Source organism: Nanorana parkeri, unplaced genomic scaffold, assembly GCF_000935625.1.
Source record: "Nanorana parkeri isolate BGI_ZX_2015 unplaced genomic scaffold, ASM93562v1 scaffold1229, whole genome shotgun sequence".
NCBI lineage: Eukaryota > Metazoa > Chordata > Amphibia > Anura > Dicroglossidae > Nanorana > Nanorana parkeri.
The window spans coordinates 35,309-46,198 of record NW_017307497.1 but is presented as its reverse complement, the minus strand read 5'-3'; the positions used below and the strand labels follow the sequence as shown (position 1 = coordinate 46,198).

General features: G+C 39.0%; 1 protein-coding gene across 1 annotated transcript; it reads left to right on the top strand.

The window, feature by feature from the left end:
* The first annotated feature begins 240 nt into the window (after window positions 1-240).
* LOC108797119 lies at window positions 241-10,638 on the top strand. The gene is made up of 5 exons (XM_018568692.1): window positions 241-270; window positions 3,851-4,485; window positions 5,826-5,954; window positions 7,711-7,772; window positions 10,597-10,638. Exons 1-5 carry the CDS (start codon window positions 257-259, stop codon window positions 10,636-10,638), a joined length of 882 nt encoding a protein of 293 aa, XP_018424194.1. The 5' UTR covers window positions 241-256.
* Window positions 10,639-10,890: the final 252 nt, after the last annotated feature.

Here is a 10,890-nt window from a genome sequence, read left to right as displayed (position 1 = left end):
CCTTTACTGTAATTACATGTAAAAGGCCTGCAGCAATGAGGAAGTAGAACTGAAAGAACTCTATATGGATTTGTGCTGTCTACGTAGAATGGGAAAACCACAGGGGGTTGAGCTTTCGGAAGAAGTGTTTGCTTATTGGAGGCATATAAATAGGCTCTTAGATCACCTTGGTGTGTGAGAGCATACGGTACACACAGGAAAACTATACAACACTGACAGACACCACCAGAGCATCTGTAACTTACGGCAAGCGTTTATGGAAGAGGAAAGGTAAACCGAACTAAAGAAAAGTAAAGGCAAACACGCCTTTAATAATGATATCCTAGATAACTAGCTCTTTAGTTTGTTCCTATTCTTCTTATTTTTTAATTTTCTTAACTGTCCTTCTCTTCTTTAAAACAATATATAGGTTTGTGCATACATGGATTCTAAATATGCTTACGTGATAATTTACTAAAGTGAAGTGAAGTTTGATTTAAAGATTAGTAGTCCAAGGTATGTAGAGCCGCACTCAACAGCCAGGACCTCAATGTAAAAAGTTTATTCCTAGCAATCTACAACGTTAACAAGATCCACAGGCTCTATAGCCTGTGGATCTTGTTATGCTTGTAACGGTTTAGATTCCTGGGAATAAACTTTTTACATCGAGGTCCTGGCTGCAAGTGTGACTCTACATACATTGGACTACTAGTGACGGCTATGGTGTGCCTCTGTCCGCTGGTAACAAGCTTTTTGGATGGGACTGATGAGTCTGGCCATACGAATGTGAATGGTGTCCTTTTCACAAACTTTTCAATTTAAACATTATTATTAATCAGTATTTATAAAACACCAATCGTTTTGCAGTACCTTACAGTATAAAGCCGGACAGAGTAGTTACAATACAATTCAAGACAAGCTGGTTACTCAACATGAATGTGGGACTGAAAACAAATTGTGAATATCACCTACACATTTACAGAAAATGTTACTTTATGTCATCTCTACTAAATAACCCCACTCATGCTCAGAGTAAGCAACTGGCTACATTGTAGTTTCTTGCTACAATGTAACTACTTGCATAAAAGGGGAATAGGGAATATCTGAATTGGCTAGAGCTACACAGGAGATTTTAGTAGCTCAATCGTTAAACTAAAGTTGGTAGCGATAAAATTGCAAGGTCCGTAAACCAATAGAGAAAAGGTCTACCCATGGAATAAACTACACAAGTAGCATGTAGCAGCATCTTGTAGCAATCAATCACACATGAATGAGCATTGTGTGATCATATGATTGGTTGCTAATACATACTACTTGTGTATTTTACTGCCTGCACCTAGTGATTAAATCTCTAGCAGCAGGGATGAGCTATTGTTGTTCTATCTCAATCTCTATCTTTAGGCTACTGTCAATCAGTTAAATCTCTTAAACCATACAGTGGTCAAAATTTGATCAATGGATGACTCAGTTGGCACCCTCCATCAACACTGTTATCATGGATGGGGGAATCTAGAGCCTTGGTTCTCAACTGGTTGGTCATGACCCAAAAGTGGGTCGGGACCCCATGTTCAGTGGGTTGCCGCATGCCTTCCACTTTTCAAGGTGAGAGGCTCCTCTGCCTTCCCCTAGTGCAACACTGTCATTTCCCACACCGAGCAGCCATTCAAAATATGCTGCCCAGCACCGAGTGTCAGCTTGAGGTGGGATGAGGATGGGGCCACCAGGGAGCTCCATCCTTATGTGCATTGCTTACAGTTCCCCCACATGTCCTATATGAGGATTCACTCCAGTTCTCGTAAGGTAGGGAAATGTGTGTGAGAATGTCTGGGAGTGTGTGAGATTGTGTCTGTGGTTGTGTATGTATGCCAGTGTTTTTGAGGGCCCGTCCATACTAGTACAGTGTGTTAATCTTACATTACCATGCAATCCGCATACTGTGCATTCTGGTCTGGGAGGTGTGTTCCGTTGCCATTTATTTGAATGGTACCCCAAATGCACCTCCCACCCAAAGTTCATATGCCCGAACCGGAATGCACAGTACCCTAATGTTGTGCCTTCCATTGCAGTACGACTTGGGTCGTGACTTCATGAGCAAGGACAAATTTGGGTCCTGAGGTTACACAGGTTGAGAACTACTGATCTATAGTATTTTCTTATTCAACACGCATGGATGAACATGAAAAAACTTGCTGTGTATAGCTTCTTTGCAGTGAAATGGCCATTGTAGTCCTAGCCTTAATCTAAAGTCCCATTTATTGGAAGAAAATAAAAATGTATAATATTACATGCAGATTCTTTAATGCTTACTAACCGAAAAGTGACGTTGACATTGTTCTATATAAACCATATAGAAAATAATTTGTTTTTGCATGTTCTAGTATAAATATATTTCAATTTGTTCATATGATATTGTATACCTCTGGGCAATTTAATTACCCTATACCAAATGTACGTGAAACACAGTGGTGTCCAATGGGTAGGTTGTGAGCTTGGTTTTCTGTTTCCCAGTGGGGGCTGCATACAAATGACCAGGATAAACATATATATATATATTTTTTTAATGTTGATTTGATCACAGTAATGTCTTCCACAAATAGAATTTGAGTAAAGAATATTGTAGCAGAAATGCATTGAGTACATTGCCATAATAAAAGGCTGCCAGCTACATATTTTAACTTAAACAAATCTTTTCAGTTTTTTTTGTTTGAATTAATGACCATAACTAGGTTCAAATGTATTTCACAATGATGATTTTATAACGTATAAAGTCTCTCAAAAATGGCAGCTGAGTAAAGAATATTGTAGCAGAATGCTCCATAACACCAGGTTGCCAGCTACATACTATACATTTTAGTAAAAATACTATGATTGGGATTGACATCTTGTTTATAAGAGTTAGAACCTGCTATGTGAGGCCAAAATGTAGGCTGTCTCTCACAGTTTAAACACCTTGCATAGGTGGGTCATAGGTGGCTCTGGTCAAGAGTCAGCCATGGGACGTGCACCAGATAATGTTCATTGTAGGCTCCATCTTGGAACTATTTGATCCTGAGCCAAAAAGGAAATCATAAAAACTCTGTGTCCTAACCAAGCCTTGAATTCAGCATTAGATAACAGCATCCTCTTGGAATGAGTTGCACAATGTTTCGCTTTGTAGTGCCTTGAAAGAAGACAATGCAACTCTCCAAATGTGGACTTTATCATGACCCTCCATTTTCGATGGCACTACCAAGAGATGTATCTGTATACTTTAAGCAATAGACAGTTCTGCGGAAGGCACATCCTGATGCAGCTGAAGCTTCAGGGGATTTGCCTGTCAGGCTTGACTCTTAGTAACAACCCCACACAATTCAGGAGGTATACTATTATGCATTTTCTTAAAGGGCTTGTAATACAGCACATGCTCTATTGTTTGCACATCTAAAAGCTTAGCTTTTGGAGAGCTAGCCATATTTTTTCCCCTTGCCCAATACATAACAAATCTCCAGGGGATCCTAGAAGCACCTTTCATCTTACATTACTTATACTCCACTTGCAGGGTGAATGATGCCTAACTTTAAAGACAGTTTCCTGGGACATCACATCATGCCTGCTTTTTCTATGGACACTGATCTTTTCACATAGCTAGCATGCTAACACCCAGATAATGGTTTGATGTCACTCCAAGAACTTCTTCCTATACTAAAGCTTTCTTGTACTCTATATCTAACCCAATTGTGGAAGTATTACTAGGTGATATGTATGCTGGTATTTATCTACATTCAATTCCTGTAAATGTATGTTAGTGTTCTATATGATATTCTAAGAAATGGATGGTCTAATTTGATCATAAAATAATAGTAATATATTAACCATTTGGATCTTAACACAGGAAAAATATGGAGGAGACAGACATAAACAGTCATAAATTGGAAAGGAAAGAAAGAGGGAAATTTGTTTCTTTAAACAAGAAAGAGGCTCAACTGGTACTGGAAACATATGTAAAAAGAAGTTTAAGCAATCGAGAAACAAAGAGGCCAGTGGAAAATAGAGAAAAGAGACATGCTAGAGTGCAGCGATCAATCAGTGACCTCACTAAATTTAGACACAGAGCAAAGGAGAATAAAATGACTGTAGTTAATAAAGCAGAGTTACAGGAGACAGAGAACAAAGATGGAGATAATGCAAACAAGCCATCAGAATCTGAAGAGATGGTCCAGCAAAACCAACAGCCTGTGAGAATCGCCAAAGTAAAATCTGCCAAAAAGTCATGGTTTAGGAATTTACTGGATCAACTATTTAAAAAGGAAGGAAATCCTTCTGCACAAACTGCATCTGTGGTCAGTTCCGTCACCCCTGACACTAATGGACATTTAACACAGACTTCAAGAACAGCCAGCATTAAAAAAAATAGCTTGCGAAGGACACTTTCTTTTAAGAAAAATGTTTCAGAAGAAGAAACAAAGCTGAAACGACCCACCTACCTTCCACTGAGACGCATCAATAAGCTATCATCATCTAAAAGACGTAAGTTTATATTGCATTAGACAGAATACATACTTTCTTTGTGATCTAAACAGAAAAGTATAAACAGAAGCAGGATAATTGTGCATGCAGTGTTAGTGCATGCAAGTTAGGGTTGTGTTAGCCTGCACTGCAATATGACTGCCAGAATCTAGGTGTACTATTATGAAAAACACAATCTTATATTAAAATGATATTAAAGTCTCCATTTTTTTACATATATCTACTGCTAGCAAGCAGTAACTATATGCCCCAACATTTAAAAAAGTGTCCAAATATGTATAACTTACCCGTGTCTGTGCCGCTTGCTCCTGGCTGCAGAACACAGTTTCTCAAATGGACGCGCAGGAAGTGCATGTGCGGGCACATGCACAGTTGATATTACTGGACCGGAGAGGAATAGTGAGAGAATGTCAGTGAATGCACGCACGCCGGTGCGTGCATGCAGGACAGACTCCATGGGACACAGGAAGAAATAGGAGTCTGCGCTGGATCAGAGAGCGACACTGGTGCTGAGGGGACTGTTGAAAACGACTGGAAGGAAGAAGATGTTCGCATCAAGAGGCATCACGTAAGGTAAGTACTTAAAGCAGCATGGGGGTGGGGGTGGGGGGGAGCCTTTAATGTCACTTTAAGTTAAACAAACAGCTAAATCCATCCAATGTTCAAACAAACAAACGCAGATCTTTCCTCGAATGTTCGTTACACATCTGTCTAGTTGCCTGGCTTTTCAGGAGATAATCTTGTATACAGTAAATGCTTGTTTTTTTATTCAAGATTTAAATCACTCAGACTCTTGACTGATATATGTACAGCTATGCAATGAAGCAGTATAACAAGTATTGAAACTTTCTGTATTTAGTTAGCTACAGTAATGTGAATTGTCCAGGCAGGTAATAATACATTTAGAAGATTTCACTTACCCAACAATCACATAGCACTTACACTGCTAGGGTTGCATGGCCAAATCGGTATAACCGTTAAAGTCAAAATATCAAAGACTTTTCCATACCAAAAGTAAAGCTATTAGGTTTTATATTTGAACTGCCCTACAGAGCCACCCTTACATCCCCTGCACCACAGCACAGATAATTACACACAAGGTAGGCATGTGTAGAATAGAGACAATAGCATTAACTGATGCAGCAGCCCATATTGTATTTAACATGGTATGTAATGGTACGGAAATGTTTATTCCGTCATGGTACATATTTTTTTGTTCAGGGCATCAGGTAGAACTAAGTGCGTTTTGATGCCCACTTTAATGGGTTAAAGTTGAAGTTGTAGTCAATAGTAGTGTAATAATAATAATAAATGTGACAAGCCTACTATGATCTGTGCAGGAGAAAAGCATGGAGACTGCTATTACCATCGAATGTCTGCAGAGATCGACCTGCTTGTGAATGATACTGATTGGACAAGAAAACAAAGCCTGGGTGAAGAGTCAAATAATGGAGAAACTAAAGGAACTGGTAAGATCACAATACATGCAAATTGAATTCACACTAATCAATTTAGTGTGGTATTGCCTTGTTTATTCAGGAATAAATACTAGACACTGTGGCCCGGTACGTAATGGTCAGTACTTTAAAGGAGAACTATGAGGTGAGTGCTTTTCACTCACCTCATAGTTCTAGCCGACCTGTGACAATGAGACTGTCACAGGTCGGCTCAGTAGATCGGGAGGTGAGCGAACACATACCGGCGTTCTCTCACCTCTTGATCCTGCCATGGCTCTTTGCCGTGACAGGGGAGGGGCAGGAAAGCCTTCACATACTACATGCTGCAGCTCGCGGTATACTGAGCTTAGGGTGACGGGAGGACGCTAGTTTGTGTCCTCCCGTTACCCTAAGGAGAACTATGGGGAAAAGCCTTAACCCCATAGTTCTCCTTTAAAGAAGAAATCTGAGAAGAATAAAAATGAACCCTTGCAGTGGGGCTACCCCCCACATTGCAGAGGTTAACTGCTAGTTTTTCTCTAGCAAACTGAATAAAAAATTTATACTTACCTGATCATCGATCCTGTGACAGAGACCACTCACCTCTCTTCCCCTGCCACACCTCTAACAGTTTCTCTGTTTTTTAATGTCCAACTTGATTGAAACTTGGCTTGCCGAGAATTGACAATGAAGTTAGTTTGAGCACAGTGGCTTAGTGGTTAGTACTCCTAAATTGTAGCAGTATGGTCTTTGGTTCAACTGCCACCTATGACACTACCTGTATGAAGTTTGCATGCACTCTGTTTCCTTCCACACTCCAGAGACATGCTGTTAGATAAACTGGCCCTAGTGCATGTGATATAGTAAATACATATAATAAATTGCAGTGCAACCATAGGACTGCTACATAGGGAATGCCCCTTCTGCAGTTTTATCTCAGCAAAATATCCCATATGGCCTATTACATTTTCTACTACATCATTTGTTATTATTTTCCTAATTCTGTCAGTCTGACACATGACAAAGTCATAGTAGTAAACTAAAATAACAGCGTAATAGGAAAGCCTTCACATACTACATGCACTTTTTCTAAAACCTATAACTTACTATTCAATAACACCATACATTGTAAAATATGTTGCTGAAGAATGTGAACTTTGATGATCATTTTACCTTGTCATTTATTTTATACTGTAATTATACTGTGTTTTATTCACACAGTTTTGCTTTCTGTTAGCTAGGGTACATACATTGTATAGTTTTATAACATGTTACCTGTGCAGATTGTTTGCCAGTATCCACACAGTGCAGTAGAGCTTGGGTATGCATGGTTACAATTTAATTTTTGGAATTTCGTTCCATATTCTAATAGTTAATAGGGTCAACGATCGATTTCTACTGTAGTGATGAAAAAAATCAAAGCAGGATAGAAAAGTTTTCTTGATTGAACTAAATAATAACGATGAATGTGGTTTTTGTTCGGGAAACTCCATTCATTCCGAAATGAAATGTTACAATCAAACAAAATTTCAAACACCATTTGTCAAGTTTTTTATGGCATTATGGAATGTTCTGACGACATTTTTCATATGAAAGTTGGTATAAAAATCTACCAGCGTATTGCCAGCTTAAGATCGTCTCTCTTTTATTTTCTGCATTAAGTCCACTGTGTTTAAATATATGCTTCTGGGGCTTTCACAGCTGTCAGTGTAGCACTGTAGCATTTGACATGCATTATGTTGATTTTTTTTGTACCATGTTGGTAAATTACCCTCTTTTCTTTTTGTAGATGATGTGATAAAGCAAATTGTGTCCATACTTCAAAAAGAAGGAGATGCCTATAACAGAAAGGTATGCTATAAACAATAATTATTACAGTACTCCAGTTTGTTAATTTTCTGAAAGGTTCATCAACATTTCACGCTATATAAGTATATAAAGTATACATATACAAACTGTAAGGCACAAGTGTAATGGACAGTCTACATCACAGATATAATCACTAATACATGTTTAAATGTTATCACCTGTTTAGATAAAAGAAGACCCCGCTCTTAACAACTTCTTTAGGAACATCTCTTACAATTCCTTCAAGCAACTTGCTGATGTCTATGTTGATAAAGAGATAAAAAAGAGAGGCTCAGATGACACACCTGAGGACATGAAATTTGCATTCTCCATTCACTTTACGAAGCAAGTTGCTGGAATCGCTTCTCACCCTGTAAACAGAATCATGGGCTTTGGAAACCAGTATCTGCAAGACTCCTTTACGTGGTTATCACACAGTAGAGACAATTTGGTGAGTATATTATACTTTATAGTTACGTGATCTAGCCGCTTTTCTCATTTATGTGAGGTACCTGCAAACACAATTGACTAAGGAAATAACAAATGTACTTGCTTGCCATCAGACTCACGTGGCTAAGTGTACTTCATACCCACACACCAATCACCCTATATATATGAACACCTGTAGACTAAAGCTGGCTATTACAGTGTGGACAGAAGTACACGTACACTCTGACTCTGATGATATCTCTGGTCTCTCTCCTCTAAACACGAGGGCTATAGTAACAACAAAGGGCAACAGTGGAGGAAGAGTGGCCCGTGCCCCAGGAAAACAATAGTAATTGAGTGAATAAATGCATGCCAATGACATCGGATCAACCTGATCTGGTCAAAGAAGGCCAATGTCTATATGGGAAACTGGAACTAAAGTTTGCTGTGTGTGGGGGAGGGAGGTTGTTGTTGCCATAATGAGCAGGCTATAAAGTCCAGGCTCCAGTGGAGTTCCATCCAACACTGCCACCATCTTTTCCAACCCTGCTTCTTGCCGGCAATGCTCCTCTTCAGCCTTTGGTTTCTAAATGATGATTTAGCTATACACAAAGGACTTACCTCACCTGGCTCACATGTACTTTGAAATGTACATAGAAACTAAAAAACTGGTAGGAGTCAGGGGACCCAACTCCAGAAATCACTCGATTCCTCCATCCATGCTAAACAAAATGGATGGACGGGGGAATTCCCCTTGCCAGTTATTGTATTCTGTATTCATTTTTTGTATTCATTTTTTTAAATTGAAGTTTGTCAAGCTGGGTGGTGTCAGCAGGGCCACTTACGGCTCAACTTTCCTCTGATTCAAAATGGATGGTCTACCAATGCACCAAAAATGGGGCATGCACCATTTCTAGGAGCGTACTCCAATGCAAGGCTAGGTGCTTTGGGGTGTCATTTACCCTAATCCACCTTGACATCTGAACGCACGAATAGGACCTCATTGCACCAATGCATGTTATGTATGCTGCCGCAACATGATAGTGTGAATGGGCCCTAAGGAAGGACCTCTACCAGGTTCCTCTCGATGTGTGTTTCCCTGTAAGAGATTCCTCTTGCTTCCTGTGTGGTCTCTGCACCAGGAAGTGAGGATAAATCTTTCTAATGAGGTCAGAGAAAGCATTAAAATTCAGCCACTCTACTCATCATCATATATTGCACCAACGCATGTAATGTAGGCTGCCACAGCATGATAGTATGAATGGGCCCTAGGGAGGTTTCAGACATCTGCCAAGTTATTGTTGCTGTGTGTTTCCCTGTAAGATATCCCTCTTGGTTCCTGTATGGTCTCCGGGCCAGGAAATGAGGGTAAATCTCTACAATGAGGACAGGTCAAGCAATATGAAATGCCCCCACTCTACCCAACATTATAAAAAAAGATACACCACCTACCTGAATGAAGATAATAGGATAGGGATGTGTAAATTGAAGACTGGTTAATAATGCATCCCAAGCTCATACATAGTTTCGCTCACATGTACTTGATTACGTAGCAGTATGTAATATTCCCCTCTGACTTACATGCTCTACATTTGGATTACACAATCTCTGTTTACATTGATATACTCATACTCATTTCAAGATTTACATAGCTGTATATGATGCTGTTCATCAAAACTGGTGACTGATGTCACGTAGTGTTGTTTACTATTATATTGTGCTATAAATAGGATGCTGGTCATTGACTCATTCACACATGAGTCAATGACCACTCATTCATTCACACATTAGCTATCCTAATAGCCCTGTGAAGTACATCATTTGGCATTTGTTCAGTATGGCAAGTCTTTTTTTAAATTTAGCTTTGAAGACATCAGGAAATAGGGCACCGGTAATTAGGACAATGGTGTCACCTCTTCACCTTAATATTTGCCTCAGGACGTCATCTCTGCTATATTCCACAGTGAGACAATAAAATAATTTGCGAGTCCTAGGAAACTGATACACTGCCAAATAAAACATCATCCAGGTGCTCACAGTCAGACCTGTTTACTAAAGAGTGATGAGGTACAAATTCATTACACATCATATTGTGCCTCAGAGCAATAAATGTAATAAACTTGTTACTGCGACAACATATTATGACTTGTCACATGCTTTGTTTCACAAATAAGGAAATGGGAAATCATGTTGGACATAGAAACTATTGTACTGTTTTATGCAGGAACAATGCATGGGAAACCACGCTATTATTCCTGGTTTATACTTCATTTGTTTTACATTCCTAAACTTAAAGGGGCTCAATTTAATTTTCAATTTACATTTTACAGTATTGTTTATTGTTCTGTAGAGTTTATAATACTATATAATGCAAACAAATTGTATTTTCATGTTTCAGAATAATGCTGTTGATCCAGAGGGATGCATCAGCCCTGACTGAAGAAAGCCAATACACCACATAAGGGAACAGTCCGTGATGCTGGCGTATGGCAGCCAAGATCAGTCAATTACACTCTGAAACATCTTGAGACATGATGATGCTGTATAAATCAATAGTAATATACTGTATATACAATCTATTTAACTGCAATTTAATTTCCTTTACAAACATGCATTACTGCTGGTCCAGTAATGTTTTAAGGTCTATATGTTTACATAACCCAATATTCAGTGAAACAAGAATCTATAAAGG

Excerpts from the sequence above, each read along its gene's own strand:
- LOC108797119 (XM_018568692.1), top strand. Across the intron at positions 5,955-7,710 it reads TGGAGAAACTAAAGGAACTG|ATGATGTGATAAAGCAAATT; the intron begins GTAAGATCACAA and ends TTCTTTTTGTAG. Across the intron at positions 7,773-10,596 it reads GAGATGCCTATAACAGAAAG|AATAATGCTGTTGATCCAGA; the intron begins GTATGCTATAAA and ends TTCATGTTTCAG.